This window comes from Schistocerca serialis, chromosome 1 (genome assembly GCF_023864345.2).
Source record: "Schistocerca serialis cubense isolate TAMUIC-IGC-003099 chromosome 1, iqSchSeri2.2, whole genome shotgun sequence".
Lineage (NCBI taxonomy): Eukaryota > Metazoa > Arthropoda > Insecta > Orthoptera > Acrididae > Schistocerca > Schistocerca serialis.
In genome coordinates, this window is record NC_064638.1 from 432,462,004 (window position 1) to 432,481,464 (window position 19,461).

At 40.8% G+C, this 19,461-nt stretch overlaps 1 protein-coding gene across 1 annotated transcript in view; it reads left to right on the top strand.

Annotated features, from left to right (window-relative positions):
- The window catches only part of LOC126481481 (V-type proton ATPase subunit E 1-like), a 106,362-nt gene extending 87,814 nt beyond the window's left edge, over positions 1–18,548 (top strand). The window contains exon 4 of the mRNA XM_050105300.1: positions 18,411–18,548. Within this exon, the coding sequence (XP_049961257.1) occupies positions 18,411–18,548 (138 nt within the window). The remainder of the gene's footprint in view (positions 1–18,410) is intronic.
- Positions 18,549–19,461: the final 913 nt, after the last annotated feature.

Below are 19,461 nucleotides of genomic sequence, written 5' to 3' on the forward strand. Positions count from 1 at the left end.
TATGGTTAAATGCAGAACTGTATAGCCTTAGGAATTTATGTTTATGTTCTAATGTGCTATGCTAATAGTTTGTTATCTCGTGACAATAGCCTCAAATGTACCGTGCTTGTATCTAGGATACACTAATAAGGAGTGCAAAACTTTTCAGCATGCAAGCATCTAGAGAGATCATGTGTAATTGGACACATGAGATGAATAAGTTTGGTATGGAACAGTCTTTGCAGAACGGCAGTTATTGAATACTGATCTGTAACTCTTGCATCGGTCAGTTCAAGTCTGAAACTCGTGTTCTACTCTTTTCGAAAGCAAAATATTGAAGTGTCTTGATTACGTGGATGTCAGCTCGTTCTGTTCCTTCACGCGGCGTCGAATGTAGCAGCTATAGTACCCTCCTGTTTCTGGTCGGTTCCGAATTAAATCGGAGATAATATTGCAGGGAGAGTTGGTGAAAGGTAGAGGAAGAGTTATGAGATGGCTGGAGAGAGGCCATCTAGAGTCTTTTCAGGGTTCTTAGCCGATGCGTTAAACGAAGGAGTAACTCGTTAAGAAATACCGGGCAAGGTGCTAGATTTTTGAATATCCGACTTTATCTTGCGAATGTGAGAATACTTCGTGACTCCCATCCACATAGGGGAGATGGCAAAACGTAAAAAAATCTTACCGAATTTAAAAAAAAGTGTTTCGGCTAAAGAACGTAGTTTTTGCATGTCCTCTCTGCTGATGGCTAATTTCTATTTGTGTAATGTGATATAGGCAGTGTAACAGGGTTCGCAATATGCCCACATGAATACAACCCTCGTAAAGTAATAGAAAGTGTGAATTACTAACGATTCAGAAAATGAGAACCGCACTTCAGTGTTTTTGGCTGATAGAGATCGACGCGATGAGGCGTTTTGTTGACATGACAACTCGTTGAGAGTGTTGTTTTGGATCTCCAGTAATTGAATAAATTGCGTTGAAATTACAGAAAACCAGGTAAAGTTACGAAAATTGATGAAACATACATAAAATTGATAAATATACGACGAAAACTATGGAGAGATGAGAGTACTTACATGCTCGTGTGGCTGTATGAAAATCATTCCATTCCTCCAGCTGTGGGATTGACGACTGATGGTGCAAATTCTCGGCGCCCTACGGGTTTAAGACCTGCAGAGTACCACCTTGTTCCACATTTGGATATGCATTGTAAGTCACAATAATTAAAGACGCAGTGGCCAAGGATTTGGAGGTTAGGCTGACTACTACCCAGGACACCGAAAATGCGATCGCACACTTGGATGCAATTTGCATCACCAATATGAGGAATCAATGCTCTGCGTTCTCTTCGGAGACAGAACACCGAGGCATCTGCCACCTCATCACTGTGGAAAAAAAAGATTAAATGTAGCTGTTTGGAAGCGCTTCATAATGCCGCAAATTCTTCCAGGTTCCATATATTGAGATATCTTTCACGTTTTTGTCAATAAGAAACACCGCCTCTGTCTTTTATTTCGACCATCCTGTGTGTTGTGGGAACTGTTCAACTTACACCACGCGAAGTCCAGCTCCTTGCGAGAGCTGATGGATCGAAAGGTGTTAATGCCTGTTAAGCATTTGACACAGACCTCAAAGTCATGGTGGAAAAGGAAAATGTGTGGCGGTGTACAACATTGTAGTTATGAAAGAACAACACAGGAAGCGTCTCTTGTGATTGATAGTCTGTAGGATATGGTCCTCCTGCAGTATGCGCAACTGAAATGTACATTTGCTACAATGGATAAATACGTGCATATTTAATAGGATCACTACAAATGCTCGATGTCAACACCCAGACACTATTTGTTTTCGGTGTATCGGAAGAGAGATGCGGTCAGCAAAGTCTCTGACACAATTATACTATCGTAATTCTAGCATAGTAATCATAGGAATACGATAACGGAGATTAGAACGTGTAGAGGGTGATATTTGTAGACAATCGTTTGCTATAGATGGATTGTAGGTGTTATGCTTCTGAATTCATGTAGATTCAGATTAGATTAGATTAGATTAGATTAATACTAGTTCCATGGATCATGAATATGATATTTTGTAATGATGTGGAACGAGTCAAATTTTCCAATACATGACATAATTAAGTTAATTTAACAACATACTCTAGTTAATTTAACAACTTTTTATTTTTTGTATTTTTTTGATTTTTTATTTTTTAATAATTTTTTGTGTGTTTTTTTCTTTTTTTCTTAATTTATATCTAAAAATTCCTCTATGGAGTAGAAGGAGTTGTCATTCAGAAATTCTTTTAATTTCTTCTTAAATACTTGTTGGTTATCTGTCAGACTTTTGATACTATTTGGTAAGTGACCAAAGTCTTTAGTGGCAGTATAATTCATCCCTTTCTGTGCCAAAGTTAGATTTAATCTTGAATAGTGAAGATCATCCTTTCTCCTAGTATTGTAGTCATGAACACTGCTATTACTTTTGAATTGGGTTTGGTTGTTAATAACAAATTTCATAAGAGAGTATATATACTGAGAAGCTACTGTGAATATCCCTAGATCCTTAAATAAATGCCTGCAGGATGATCTTGGGTGGACTCCAGCTATTATTCTGATTACACGCTTTTGTGCAATAAATTCTTTATTCCTCAGTGATGAATTACCCCAAAATATGATGCCATATGAAAGCAATGAGTGAAAATAGGCGTAGTAAGCTAATTTACTAAGATGTTTATCACCAAAATTTGCAATGACCCTTATTGCATAAGTAGCTGATCTCAACCGTTTCAGCAGATCATCAATGTGTTTCTTCCAATTTAATCTCTCATCAATGGACACACCTAAAAATTTTGAATATTCTGCCATAGCTATATGCTTCTGATCAAGGTCTATATTTATTAATGGCGTCATACCATTCACTGTACGGAACTGTATGTACTGTGTCTTATCAAAATTCAGTGAGAGTCTGTTTACAAGGAACCACTTAGTAATTTTTTGAAAGACAGTGTTGACAATTTCATCAGTTAATTCTTGTTTGTCAGATGTGATGACTATACTTGTATCATCAGCAAAGAGAACTAACTTTGCCTCTTCATGAATATAGAATGGCAAGTCATTAATATATATTAAGAACAACAAAGGACCCAAGACTGACCCTTGTGGAACCCCATTCTTGATAGTTCCCCAGTTTGAGGAATGTGCTGATCTTTGCATATTATAAGAACTGCTTATTTCAACTTTCTGCACTCTTCCAGTTAGGTACGAATTAAACCATTTGTGCACTGTCCCACTCATGCCACAATACTTGAGCTTGTCTAGCAGAATTTCACAATCAAAAGCCTTTGAGAGATCACAAAAAATCCCAATGGGTGGTGTTCGGTTATTCAGATCATTCAAAATTTGATTGGCGAAAGCATATACGGCATTTTCTGTTGAAAAACGGGATTCAGATGCTGTATATCGAAGAGTGGAAGATATGTGAGAATACGGCATGTAAGCGACACTTTGACCAAAGGGGAGTTGAAAGGTGAGCTCTGTGCCGTTTCTTGTAAGTGATGTGACCAAACATCTTACAGCTTCTCGCATATGTCTTGCAAAGTGACTGCAATGAGAAAGTTAGGAGCCAATATGAAGATTTTTACCGAGAGACAATTGGTAGCAGAAGTTCCGTCGTTTTTCTCTATAAATACGTAAGAGACAACATTTTTCTATGAGTTTCGTGTCCCTGTAAATGAATGGAATGAAATCTTGATAGGTAGACTAAATTTACATTTACAACCGTATGCTTACTTTGAAAGCCATAATACAATGTACGACGCAGGGTACCCTGTACCCTATTCCACTCACAAACATAGCGAGGAAAGAAGACTGCCTGTATGTCTCTTTGTATCTTATCTTCATGGCATTTTGAGCGAAATGTTTGTAGGCAGTGGTAGAATTCTTCTGTGATCAGCCTCAAATGTCGGTTCTTAATAGTGTTCTTCAAAAAGAACATCGTCTTTCTTCCAGAGATTTCCATTTGGGCTATCTGGCGAGTGTAACCCGACTTCTGAAAAAAAAACTACTCGCCATGCAAAGTGACTCATATGATCAATTTAATTAATTAGCCTATCAATTTGATATCAATGACGAACCGCCAGGCGGGTAAAGTGAGGGCTTGAATATGATTTAAGAGTTGGGGCGGTAATCAGCCGTTTTTTGGTTGCAGCAAGAACTTTTAACGACATTTCAATCTTCCACTAACACAGGGAGCGATAGGCATCGTAATAAAGTCAGTTATATTACCGAATTTGTAAAGTGATATGTAGTATAAAAACGATATTTACAACTTCTGTGTGGTGTTACCTAAAGAAACTTCATATGTGATGAAGCATTTGTTACATTCAGAGAGTTCGAAAGTAATGAAGCAGCCTGTGACAGAGCTTGAGCATGCTCTTAAAATTCCTCATGAGCAAAAATGATTTTAGCATTTTAGTCATGTGATGCATTAGGTAACAGATATATGCTCGAAGGATATGTTGCATGCTCAGGATGTGTTAACAATGACATTACAACACTGGCCTTACTGCGGTCAGATGGTTCAACAATTATAGCTCATATGCTATTGGGGAACAGTGATGCATTCTTCTATTTCTGGTTTTTGGTGTCTACTATGAGGCCCTCGAGGAGGGTGTTTCGTCCATTCGGTCATGGTGAGGACTGTGTGTTTACATTAGCATACAGAGGATTTATTGGTAACATAAATGTAACTTTTACCGTTTGTTAATTAATACACTCATATATAAAGCAGGTCATATACAGGGTGTTACAAAAAGGTACGGCCAAACTTTCAGGAAACATTCCTCACACACAAATAAAGAAAAGATGTTATGTGGACATGTGTCCGGAAACGCTTACTTTCCATGTTAGAGCTCATTTTAGTTTCGTCAGTATGTACTGTACTTAGTCGATTCACCGCCATGATTTCATACGGGATACTCTACCTGTGCTGCTAGAACATGTGCCTTTGCAAGTACAACACAACATGTGGTTCATGCGCGATGGAGCTCCTGCACATTTCAGTCGAAGTGATCATACGCTTCTCAACAACAGATTCGGTGACCAATGGATTGGTAGAGGCGGACCAATTCCATGGCCCCCACGCTCTCCTGACCTCAACCCTCTTGACTTCCATTTATGGGGGCATTTGAAAGCTCTTGTCTACGCAACCCCAGTACCAAATGTAGAGACTCTTCGTGCTCGTATTGTGGACGGCTGTGATACAATACACCATTCTCCAGGGCTGCATCAGCGCATCAGAGGTTCCATGCAACGGAGGGTGGATGCATGTATCCTCGCTAACGGAGGACATTTTGAACATTTCCTGTAACAAAGTGTTTGAAGTCACGCTGGTACGTTCTGTTGCTGTGTGTTTCCATTCCATGATTAATGTGATTTGAAGATAAGTAATAAAATGAGCTCTAACATGGAAAGTAAGCGTTTCCGGACATATGTCCACATAACATATTTTCTTACTTTGTGTGTGAGGAATGTTTCCTGAAAGCTTGGCCGTACCTTTTTGTAACACCCTGTATACATACTAACATACAAATGTAGTTCTTTGTCTACATCTGGCACAACTGGGTCGTACATTTCTAGAAGTATTGATGTTCAGCAGGAATCGTAATGTTGTGTGCTGGTTTCTTCTAATAATGGATGAGGAGCTTTTCATGCTAATCCATCAAATTGCTCCACGTTTTCAAATAGAATGGTTATACATGCAGCTGCCAACTTAGTTTACAACATAGAGCATGTTGGATCTCATAACTGGTGTACACTTTATTTTTAAATCTATGTTCTTGTAGATGAGTGCACTCAATCTCAATACACATTTTAATTGGTCGTCAGAAGGCCCCTGACGATATATTATGATCACTCAATATTTCTGAGAGTGAGCGAGCATTTCTAAGAACATGGCAGTGATTTGCATTGACATGTCACATAAGTGAATCCATGCATCCAGGAATAATACGACTTTTGTATCAGTATATCTCAGAGTTTCGAAAACCCCCAACAAACAGAAGCCACAGTCTGAGATCATTCCCACACTGACCTATTTACTACCATTGTTGTTAGGCTGTAGGACACATTAGACAATGTTAATTTCACACTGGGTGGCATCTCCTCACATGAGGGGTGTCTTGCAGCAAGGATTGGTTCTATGCATTTCGGCATGTTCACCCTTTGAGAGTTCGCAAATGACTGGGTGAATGATTTATCGACCTCTATAAATATATATTATATTAGCAGCTGTGGACACAAGTTTAAGAAAATGTATTTTGTATCATCATCATTATAGATGAGTGCTTGAATTAAATTGCACTGTGAGGATTGACAACACAAAAACAAAAAATCTTCCTTTCTTTAAAAAAAACGTGTGTGTAGTCATCACACCTTAGCAATTTGGTTGGATTAGTATCTGTTTCTGCATCAAAAATCGTACCCAATACACTATGCTGGCTACAAGTTTATATCAACTCTTAATTCAAGTTTCGGTAGTGACTACTACCACTGTTGGATGCAGTGCAATTGCAATCTCTCACCATAAGGTATGTGTTTGTGTAGATGACTGATAGCTCTTTGGGTTGATATGTAACTGGGAGGTGTGTAGGTGGGCACCTTGTCTCTACTGACTGCTATCTTTTACACATTTGGGTCATTAGGAGGTGGTTAGTTGTGGTAGTGCTTCTTATCTCTCTGTCAACAGCTATCTGGGATGTATCAGCTTCTGGCAGATATTGCCTGTCAGGTTATGTACATACATGCAGTTTGCTGTAACACAACATGGTGATGACAGAGGCGATGGCGGCAGTGGTGGCACCCTCTGTGCTGGGGTGCATATGTATTAATGTGTGTCTCTCTCTCCCTCCAGCGGGCTGTGGCTATAAAACATTGAGTGATAGAATGGGGAAATTAGGAACAATTTTATAGAAATTATTATTATTTATTTATATACATTTACATTGCAATCAGTCCACTCTACAATAACCTGCAAATAATTGCCTTCTATAGGTCTTAAATTTGACCTGAATCATGTTCAACCCTATATGTGTCATCACACACAAGCTATTCCATTAGTATACTCCATTACTACAGATTTCATGCTTATGGGGTTGATAGGTGTCAACTTTGGCACTGGATGAATACATGCATTTATACATTGTTGTAACTGACTCATATTTACACCATGATTGCCTAAATAGTCTACAAAGTCATGGTATGCAGCCTTAATATAAGGGCATCAGTGACAAAATCTGTCTGTCATGATCGCTACTGCACAGTATAGTTCCCACAAATTCACAAAGCTGGATTGTTTAAAGTAAATGCACGTCTCCCTTGGAGTTCATTCCAGAACTGCGTCTCCATCCATATTGATTGTAGACATCTTTCCAAACATATGCTCTTTGGTTGGTGTGTGGGATGGATTGTCCTCACTAGACTGTACTCTCAGTTTAGTCCATCATACTGCATCGGTAGTCCCATTCGTATGTATACTGCACTCTAGTACAAAGCTATTCCACATTCTTCACTTGAATTAATCTGGCAAAGGCACTGTCAGGTGCCAGGCTTATGTTCACTCATTTTGATCCGTGAGTGGCACATAATAGGTATTGCCAAATAGCAGAATTCTAGGAACACTTAACTGAGCTTGTTTCAACACCTGCTGTAGCTGTCACGATACAGATTACTCAAACAGCACATGCGATAAATCTTGTCGACTGCATGTGGGAAGTTGTGCTGCTGCAGACAGTAGTAAGTTGAACAGCTCTGTGTCCTGGTACAGCATTTCCACTAGCACTGCATGAAGCACCCACTGAGTAGTTGGAAAAAATAACGATATGTAAGTGTAAAAACACAGAATGTTAATAATAATACTAACAATGAATGCACTATTACTTTCTCTTCTTCTTGTTATGGTCAGATACCAGTCTCTGCTGTTGCTGTGATCCTCTCACTGTGGTGAACAGAACGTAAATGACCATGCTCAGGCAACTGAATTTATATTAACAAGGGGGCAACGGAGGGGGAGCCTATTTCCTCTTGTCTCAGGGTGGTGCGACCTGGTCTTAGATCCATATTTTGGCTCATATTGGTACGGTGGTTGGGTGTGCTTCAATTTTAGGTCTGACCTTGACACATGCTCAGCAAAGAAGGTCTTATCCTGTCAGTGACCTTGAGACAAGAGCATTATCTTGACTCATATTGTTACTGATACACAACTCCAAAGGTATTTTACAATTTGTACAGAAACCAGTGATAAGAGTCAAAGAACGTGAAAGGGGAAGCATTAATTTAGAAGGGAATGAGACAGGGTTGTAGCCTATCTTCAGTGTTATTCAATCTATACATTGAACAAGCCGTAAAGGAAAGCAAGCACGAATTTGTAAATAGAATTAGAATTGCCTGAGAAGAAATAAAACCATTTAGGTTTGCTGAAGACATTGAAATTATGCCAGGGAAGACAAAGCATTTGCAAGAAGAATTGAACAGAATGGCCGGCCTGAGTGGCCGAGCGGTTACAGGCGCTACAGTCTGGAACCGCGCGACTGCTACGGTCGCAGGTTCGAACACTGCCTCGGGCATGGATGTGTGTGTAGTTAGGTTTAAGTGGTTCTAAGTTCTAGGGGACTGATGACCTCAGAAGTTAAGTACCATAGTGCTCAGAGCCATTTTGAACAGAATGTATAGAGTCCTGAAAAGAGGTTATACTGACAATTGCCGAAGTAGAAAGGATATAAATTGATGAGTGGCAGTAGCAAGAAAAGTGTTTCTGAAAAAGAGGTCTTTGTTAATATCTAATACCAATTTAAATGTTAAGAATATTTTCTAGTGGTATTTGTCTGGAGTGCAGCCTTTTAAGAAAGTGAAGCGTGTACAATAAGCAGTTCAGGAAATGATAGAATAGAACCTTTTGAAATGTGGTGTTGAAGAACAATGTCGCAGACTCTGGGGAGATCCAGTAACAAAGAGGAGGTACTGAATCGAATTCAGGAAAAATAAAGTTTACGGCAAAACTTGACTAAAAGAAGGGATTTTTAACAGGAAATATCCTGAGCCATATAGGAACTATCAATTTGGTAATGGAAGGAAGTGCTGGGAGGAAAAATTGCAGAGGGAGCCCAAGGCTTGAATACACTATGCAGGTTTAAACTGATGTATACTGCAGTAGTTATGCAGAGGTTTGCAGAGGACAGACTAGCAACGAGAGTTGCATCAGACCAGTCTTCAGACTCAAGATGACGATAACAACAGCAATAACAACAACAACGACACCATTTACAGCTTTCTGGCGGCGGAGTCCCGAGGAAATAAGAATCGCTGCTTCTGTCATTCGTCATATCGCAGTAGTAGTATGTTGGAGAATAACTTTCTTCATCTCTTAGGGGAGGAGATAAGGAATTTTTCAAATTCCAGCGTAGAGGGCTTCCTGTTTGATATTAGTGTAGCAGAGAGAGAGAACGATCAGAAATGGTTGGTGTCACATAAATCACCATGCACCGTCCAATAAGTAGAAAGCTGGGGCTACTGACAGACTGAAAGCTGAGAAGGCGTTGTATGTTGGCTTAAAATGGACAGGGCCTGGAGTACAAAACACAAAGATTTAAATTAAAAAAGTATTTATTCGAATGGACTGACTAGCTGAGAAATTTTGGGAATGCATCAGATAGTGCTGTGGGCCTTAAACCACGGAAAATGAGGAGGGGTGGAGACAGTTGAAAGATCAAGTCAGTATCCTAAGGTGTGTGAGCTCATGGTACAGAAGGAGATAGATATTACGAAGCGTAAAAATTTTTCTACGACGATATACATACATCAATAACTTCAACTAAATATTGAGTAGTATCGGTTCACGGAAGCAGGTCTCGTGCACCAGTGTACAAATTTCACCCTATGTCCTTCCAAGGTAAGTTTGGTGTTGTTGTTGTGGTCTTCAGTCCTGAGACTGGTTTGATGCAGCTCTCCATGCTACTCTGTCCTGTGCAAGCTTCTTCATCTCCCAGTACTTACTGCAGCCTACATCCTTCTGAATGTGCTTAGTGTATTCATCTCTTGGTCTCCCTCTACGATTTTTACCCTCCACGCTGCCCTCCAGTGCTAAATTTGTGATCCCTTGATGCCTCAAAACATGTCCTACCAACCGGTCCATTCTTTTTGTCAAGTTGTGCCACAAACTCCTCCCTAATTCTATTCAATACCTCCTCGTTAGTTATGTGATCTACCCATCTAATCTTCAGCATTCTTCTGTAGCACCACATTTCGAAAGCTTCTATTCTCTTCTTGTCCAAACTATTTATCGTCCATGTTTCACTTCCATATATGGCTACACTCCATACAAATACTTTCAGAAACGACTTCCTGACACTTAAATCTATACCCGATGTTAACAAATTTCTCTTCTTCAGAAACGCTTTCCTTGCCATTGTCAGTCTACATTTTATATCCTCTCTACTTCGACCATCATCAATTATTTTACTCCCTAAATAGCAAAACTTCTTTACTACTTTAAGTGTCTCATTTCCTAATCTAATTCCCTCAGCATCACCCGATTTAATTTGACTACATTCCATTATCCTCGTTTTGCTTTTGTTGATGTTCATCTTATATCCTCCTTTCAAGACACTGTCCATTCCGTTCAACTGCTCTTCCAAGTCCTTTGCTGTCTCTGACAGAATTACAATGTCATCGGCGAAACTCAAAGTTTTTATTTCTTCTCCATGAATTTTAATACCTACTCCAAGTTTTTCTTTTGTTTTCCTTTACTGCTTGCTCAATATAAAGATTGAATAACATCGAGGACTGGCTACAACCCTGTCTCACTCCCTTCCCAACCACTGCTTCCCTTTCATGTCCCTCGACTCTTATAACTGCCATCTGGTTTCTGTACAAATTGTAAATAGCCTTTCGCTCCCTGTATTTTACCCCTGCCACCTTCAGAATTTGAAAGAGAGTATTCCAGTTAACAAGTTTGGTAGACTGCTGAAAATCCGGTTTCCTATAGGGCACTATCAACTTTTGGATGCAATGCTATTAACTGTTTAAATTCTGTGCTCTGGTGGTAGTAGGTATTGGAATTACGTTGGAGAGTCGTTAGCTGATCAGTGTGTGTGTGTGTGTGTGTGTGTGTGGTGATGACGGGGGGGGGGGGGGGGGGAGGGTTGAAAACTGACCTCTCCAGTTGTCAGGATGCTAGGAAATGGCTGTAGATGCGTCAGAAACGCCAAAGAAACATTAAATCTATAGGCAAGTGATGTAGTGGGCAAACATCACAGTTCAACATTACCCGACACGATCTTCTGGGTTCTTGTCACTCTGCTTAATTTCTGTAGGTGACGTGATATACGGGGCTATTTGAGTAAGCGGATCTGTCTTTACTTTTGGTTTCTTCTTTTCTTCCATTTTATTCTTTTCTTTAATGTGCCTTAGTTCGAATTGGGAATGTCTCGGCGTATTTCTGGAGAAGTAAATGAATCGACCATCTTTATGTTCCATTTCCAAATCTTTCATCAGACACTTGCTGCTGTCAAGGCGGCAGGCCGCTGGTTGTTCGTGGGGTGAATATACAGTGAAAGGTAGCCTTCCTCCAAGAGTGATCTGTCGCAGAAGATACTGCTCTCCTGTGGGAAGGGAGGCTGTGGTCGTCAGGTTAGGTACAGGAGGGCGAGAACAGTTGCTTTTTCGTGATGGGACATATTTGGGAGACCATCTGAGTCTAGTGTTGAGGGGAGGAAGTGAGCGCTTTTTTCGTCGCAGGTGGGACGCTTGTTGTTATTAGCGTGAATGTTTGGATCATCTGTACAGCATGAAACCATTCGCATATTTTTCCTAGCATCGAAGTTCGTTACTCTATCGAAGAATTTGTACTCCTTTATGAAAGATATATCAAGTTATTAAGTGACAAGAATGACCCTCGTTACATTTAATGCAAAGTTGTAGTTTTTTCAAATAATGTGTTCTCGAATGTTGATCGACAATAATCTCCACAGACTGGAGCGTCCGTACAGCGAGTCGCTTTGGTCAAAGTGCATGTATCTGAACCACCTTGTAGGAGGCAGTACATATGGTTAGACGATCATTACTTTCATCTTTTCCAGGAGTGAGTCACCTTTGGAGGTAGGGATGATTGCTTCAATTTCCGTCCTTTTATTTTTTTGGGACTTAATTTACTCCCTATCTTTCTAAATTGGCTCGTAGTTCTTAATCTGTTTGTGGTTTAAGGTCACGATGAAAAAATATCCATTACACCATGTTGAGGGTTCTATGAGATGTAATTCTGTCTGATAGGCTACGGCACCAGGTTTGTTGTGTGAGAGTGGGGCCTGTTTGAGGATGGGGATGATGTCTCGATTAATAAAAATTCAGACCTCATTGTATATTTTAAGATCTACTTTATCATGTTTGTGTCTGAATTGCTCCACTAAGCATAATGGTTTTGATTTCAACTACGATTCGGCGTTTCTTCTGGTTGTTGTTGTTGTGGTCTTCAGTCCTGAGACTGGTTTGATCAGCTCTCCATGCTACTCTATCCTGTGCAAGCCTCTTCATCTCCCAGTATCTACTGCAACCTACAGCCTTCTGAATCTGCTTAGTGTATTCATCTCTTGGTCTCCCTCTACGATTTTTACCCTCCACGCTGCCCTCCAATACTAAATTGGTGATCCCTTGATGCCTCAGAACATGTCCTACCAACCGATCCCTTCTTCTGGTCAAGTTGTGCCACAAACTTCTCTTCTCCCCAATCCTATTCAATACTTCCTCATTAGTTATGTGGTCTACCCATCTCATCTTCAGCATTCTTCTGTAGCACCACATTTCGAAAGCTTCTATTCTCTTCTTGTCCAAGCTAGTTATCATCCATGTTTCACTTCCATACATGGCTACACTCCATACAAATACTTTCAGAAATGACTTCCTGACACTTAAATCTATACTCGATGTTAACAAATTTCTCTTCTTCAGAAACGCTTTCCTTGCCATTGTCAGTCTACATTTTATATCCTCTCTACTTCGACCATCATCAGTTATTTTGCTCCCCAAATAGCAAAACTCCTTTACTACTTTAAGTGTCTCATTTCCTAATCTAACTCCCTCAGCATCACCCGACTTAATTCGACTACATTCCATTATCCTCGTTTTGCTTTTGTTGATGTTCATCTTATATCCTCCTTTCAAGACACTGTCCATTCCATTCAACTGCTCTTCCAAGTCCTTTGCTGTCTCTGACAGAATTACAATGTCATCGGCGAACCTCAAAGTTTTTATTTCTTCTCCATGGATTTTAATACCTACTCCGAATTTTTCTTTTGTTTCCTTTACTGCTTGCTCAATATACAGATTGAATAACATCGGGGAGAGACTACAACCCTGTCTTACTCCCTTCCCAACCACAGCTTCCCTTTCATGTCCCTCGACTCTTATAACTGCCATCTGGTTTCTGTACAAATTGTAAATAGCCTGCCGCTTCCTGTATTTTGCCCCTGCCACCTTTAGAGTTTGAAAGAGAGTATTCCAGTCAATATTGTCAAAAGCTTTCTCGTAGTCTACAAATGCTAGGAACGTAGGTTTGCCTTTCCTTAATCTTTCTTCTAAGATAAGTGGTAAGGTCAGTATTGCCTCACGTGTTCCAGTGTTTCTACGGAATCCAAACTGATCTTCCCCAAGGTTGGCTTCTACTAGTTTTTCCATTCGTCTGTAAAGAATTCGTGTTAGTATTTTGCAGCTGTGGCTTATTAAACTAATTGTTCGGTAATTTTCACATCTGCTTTCTTTGGGATTGGAATTATTATATTCTTCTTGAAGTCTGAGGGTATTTCACCTGTTTCATACATCTTGCTCACCAGATGGTAGAGTTTTTTCAGGACTGGCTCTCCCAAGGCCGTCAGTAGTTCCAATGGAATGTTGTCTACTCCCGGGGACTTGTTTCGACTCATGTCTTTCAGAGCTCTGTCAAACTCTTCACGCAGTATCGTATCTCCCATTTCATCTTCATCTACATCCTCTTCCATTTCCATAATATTGTCCTCAAGTACATCGCCCTTGTATAGACCCTCTATATACTCCTTCCACCTTTCTGCTTTCCCTTCTTTCCTTAGAACTGGGTTTCCATCTGAGCTCTTGATATTCATACAAGTCCTTCTCTTATCTCCAAAGGTCTCTTTAATTTTCCTGTAGGCAGTATCTATCTTACCCCTAGTGAGATAAGTCTCTACATCCTGGGTTTCCATCTGAGCTCTTGATATTCATACAAGTCCTTCTCTTATCTCCAAAGGTCTCTTTAATTTTCCTGTAGGCAGTATCTATCTTACCCCTAGTGAGATAAGTCTCTACATCCTTACATTTGTCCGCTAGCCATCCCTGCTTAGCCATTTTGCACTTCCTGTCGATCTCATTTTTGAGACGTTTGTATTCCTTTTTGCCTGCTTCATTTACTGCATTTTTATATTTTCTCCTTTCATCAATTAAATTCAATATTTCTTCTGTTACCCAAGGATTTCTACTAGTCCTCGTCTTTTTACCTACTTGATCCTCTGCCACCTTCACTACTTCATCCCTCAAAGCTACCCATTCTTCTTCTACTGTATTTCTTTCCCCCATTCCTGTCAATTGTTCCCTTATGCTCTCCCTGAAACTCTGTACAACCTCTGGTTCTTTCAGTTTATCCAGGTCCCATCTCCTTAAATTCCCACCTTTTTGCAGTTTCTTCAGTTTTAATCTACAGGTCATAACCAATAGATTGTGGTCAGAGTCCACATCTGCCCCTGGAAATGTCTTACAATTTAAAACCTGGTTCCTAAATCTCTGTCTTACCATTATATAATCTATCTGATACCTTTTAGTATCTCCAGGGTTCTTCCATGTATACAACCTTCTTTCATGGTTCTTAAACCAAGTGTTAGCTATGATTATGTTGTACTCTGTGCAAAATTCTACCAGGCGGCTTCCTCTTTCATTTCTTAGCCCCAATCCATATTCACCTACTACGTTTCCTTCTTTCCCTTTTCCTACACTCGAATTCCAGTCACCCATGACTATTAAATTTTCGTCTCCCTTCACTATCTGAATAATTTCTTTTATTTCATCATACATTTCTTCAATTTCTTCGTCATCTGCAGAGCTAGTTGGCATATAAACTTGTACTACTGTAGTAGGTGTGGGCTTCGTATCTATCTTGGCCACAATAATGCGTTCACTATGCTGTTTGTAGTAGCTTACCCGCATTCCTATTTTCCTATTCATTATTAAACCTACTCCTGCATTACCCCTATTTGATTTTGTGTTTATAACCCTGTAGTCACTTGACCAGAAGTCTTGTTCCTCCTGCCACCTAACTTCACTGATTCCCACTATATCTAACTTTAACCTATCCATTTCCCTTTTTAAATTTTCTAACCTACCTGCCCGATTAAGGGATCTGACATTCCACGCTCCGATCCGTAGAACGCCAGTTTTCTTTCTCCTGATAACGACTTCCTCTTGAGTAGTCCCCGCCCGGAGATCCGAATGGGGGACTATTTTACCTCCGGAATATTTTACCCAAGAGGACGCCATCATCATTTAATCATACATTAAAGCTGCATGCCCTCGGGAAAAATTACGGCTGTAGTTTCCCCTTGCTTTCAGCCGTTCGCAGTACCAGCACAGCAAGGCCGTTTTGGTTATTGTTACAAGGCCAGATCAGTCAATCATCCAGACTGTTGCTCTTGCAACTACTGAAAAGGCTGCTGCCCCTCTTCAGGAACCACACGTTTGTCTGGCCTCTCAACAGATACCCCTCCGTTGTGGTTGCAACTACGGTACGGCTATCTGTATCGCTGAGGCACGCAAGCCTCCCCACCAACGGCAAGGTCCATGGTTCATGGGGGGTTTCTTCTGGTGTAGACCAAATATTGTGGTGCCACTGTTTCCCCTTTGTTCTTAGATAGATTTTCCTGCTGCAGCGTAGCCAGTCAGTCCGCCTGGGGGCTTTCCCCATGCGCAGCAGCGCGTCACAGAAATGTCTACAGTCTATAATTCCTTAGGCATTTAGGGGCAGCTAACAGCTCAGATACCGACAGTGCAATGTGTGCATCGTGAAGGTACCCCAGCCCTGTGTGTATTTCACGACCTTCCGCAACGTGTTGGATTCAGTATCAGAGTTAGGGCATATGCATCTATCACAGCCACCAGATGAATAAGATGGACCTACATATTTGGGTAGAAGCGGTCCTCATTATGTGACCTTCCCTGCACATGCTGTACAAATCATGACAAAATTTGATAAATGGAGGATCAAACATGTAAAACGGACCATTCTAAATTGCTCAAACCACTGATTAGTTATTAGACACAAGTAGTAGGGTAATGGGGCTGTAACACCAATTTTGATATAAAACTGATATGCAAATTAATTAAATTGATCAATTTATTACGCCCTGCCCCCTACTCACAACCCTGCATGACATCATGTCTTTTCTTCAGCTACCACATGGGTCCCAGCCCCTCCCCCTCCTCCTCCCCCTCTTCTTCCCCATCCCCCAGCTACCCGGCGGGAATATCGGATTTTGGAAGGAATTTCGAATTTTTGGCGGGAATTTCAAATTTTGGTGGCCATTTCATTGTTCCAGGGCTGTGAAGACGTTCCACCCCAACCTCTCCCAAAGAAATTGGCAGGAAATTGAAAATGGCGGTGCCACTTCCGGGACATGAACCCCGATCCTTCCAGACAGAAAGCCCAAGTGCACTCCCCAAAAAATAGAAACTATCCCGATGAAGAAGAGGAAGGTTAAGTTAATGTAATTCATTTATTTAGATTGGGAAACTGAACTGAAGATTAAAACTTCCTGGCAGATTAAAGCTGTGTGCTGGACTGAGACTCAAACTTGGGACCTTTGCCTTCCGCGTGCAAGTGCTCTACCATCGCTTCGCAGAAGAGCTTCTGTGAGGTTTGGAAGGTAGGAGACAAGGTACTGGCAGATGTAAAGCTATGAGGACGGGGCGTCAGTCGTGCTTGGGTAGCTCAGTTGGTAGAGCACTTGCCCACAAAAGGCTAAGGTCCCTAGTTCGAGTCTCGGTACGGCACACAGTTTTAATCTGCCAGGAAGTTTCATAGCACACACTTTGCTGGAGAGTGAAAAATCTCATTCTGAGGTGAAGATTGGCCCTAAGTAACTAATTAATCAGAAGATCGGTGCTCATACAACTGCTATATGCATATTGCTACACAAGGGGTGCTTAACATTGCAATACAGCTCAAAAATTGACAATACCATACAACTGGTGTTATCCAGCTGGGAAAAAATTTCACAATACGACTCGAAACTAGTGGTAGACATACTCAAACTCGACCCTTCATCTACAGGTTGGTGGGAAAAAAGGGTGGTGTGGGAGGTACTATCTTTATTTGTTTGGTGGAATTGTGCTCAACTGATGAGATGATAGCGCTGGACAGAGAGGAGTTTAATAAGTGTTTTACCTATAAGAATATAGCTGAGGACTCTATCTGTAGTGAAGTCATCATGATGTCAACATCAACTCTGGCCAGCAAGATCAGCAGATTTCTCGTCAGTTGAACATGTATGGGACATGATAAAACTGGAACTCACTCGTTCCCGATTGTCGAATCACAACAAAAGGCGTAAGATACTTGGGATAATCTATCGCAGGGTGCTATTCGGCATCCTTATGACGTTTGCATGATAATAAACGCCTGCGTTGCCGCCAAAGGGAGGTACGCTGTGTGTTTGATGCGAATGTTTGGGCACCCTTTCCTGTGATATGTGTGTATCATTTGGTCTGAATTTATCTTCATATACTCCTACAATAATGAACTACCTGTTATCTCAGTTGTCAATAAAATGACATTGCCCCAGGTGTTGTATATTTTTGCAGTGTTCTTTCATGCCAGCTTCCAACGATCACGTGTTTCAAGCATGGAAAGAAATTTCTCAATACGACGTTCGGAGGCAGTTTGCTTCCAACTCGTATCGAATACAAACGTGTATTTGTGGCCTCATATTGATGTTGATGAGAGGAAGATTTCCGATTGGAATGAAAGTTTAATCGTGCAGTACTCGTTATGTAATGAATATATTCTCAAGTTTTGATAAAAATCAGAACTTGTACTTCATTTTATTACGTTCACAATCCGCATCAGTGTATAAACGAGCCGTAGTGTCTTCTAGACGACGAAACTGGATAGCTATGATGCGTTGAGCGCTAGGAGCACTGTCTGTTATCTTTGCCGCAGGCTACTCCGTATCAATAGCTCTTCCAGCACCATGTATCCCAATACAGTGTTCAGTTGGCTGTAACATGTAGCATGTAGCTGTGCTTACTGTTATTAGTGGAGGCTTCTTTGCAAATACTTGGTGTTGTTCGATGACGCTTACGTCGGTGCGGGTATTTCTGTGTGGGCAGATCCGGAGCGAGCTGTTCGAGGCGTGGAACCTGCGGAGGCACCAGGACACGAGGGAGAGCACTCCGCAGATAGCGTCTGTGATGCAGCTGCTCGTCCAGAACGACTCCTCCGAGTCGGAGCTCGACGACTGGCGCTGACGTTACCTGCCGTAGGACGGTCACGGCGGCGCGCGTCGTCTCGAGAAAGTGCGGAGCCGAGTGCGTTCAGTGCCACGGCCGCTTCATCAGGCGTTAATAAATCACTTAAGATGTTTACCCAGGACAAAATTCGTCCGTAAACTACAACAACGAATAACCTTAAGAACACTATAAAAATTGTTATTTATGCCTTGTTACAATGTGCTGCTTACAAATTGCATGCAAGTATTTGGGAAAGAACGGAGATACTTTTATTTTGGTGCCAACTTTTGTACTATTTTGACGGATAGCGAAGAATTTTTGGATACAGTGGTTTTGTACGTTCGTTATGAGTGAAAGCACGCAACGTTTTACATTTGTATTTCCTTTATCCCTCGGAACAGTTTTCTCATTGTGTTAGGGTATTGGTCACTGTACACAGAGCTTAAGCTATAAAAGATTTATTACAATTATCAAGGACCGTTCTCGCCGACTTATACGGTTCCCAACGATTTCGTGATTGTTATCGCTATTCATAATATAAATGCGCCTGATATCTGATACCATACCTCTTGGAGCACAACCTTGAAGATGTGATGAATTTCAAGAATGTCAACAATGCTAGCCCATTCTTTATTGTTCCTCAGAATTACGGTCCTTCATGAAAATTTCATTGTGAATGTTTTACCCTTTCGCTACTTTCTAATTTAGTAACATCTCTAACAAGCTTGCGAGGTCCTTCCTTGCCAATTTCACACGTACTTTTCGACTACTTTAAAGACAGGTTTATAAACTTTTGAACGAGATATGTCCGTCCAACAACAGAGCGTTATACTAACTGCATTAATATAATACTTCGTCCTTCGAAAGTACGGTCAGAATCTTCAGGATCGTTCAGATCGTAATAAAGGCTAGCGTTTTTATAGAGACAAAT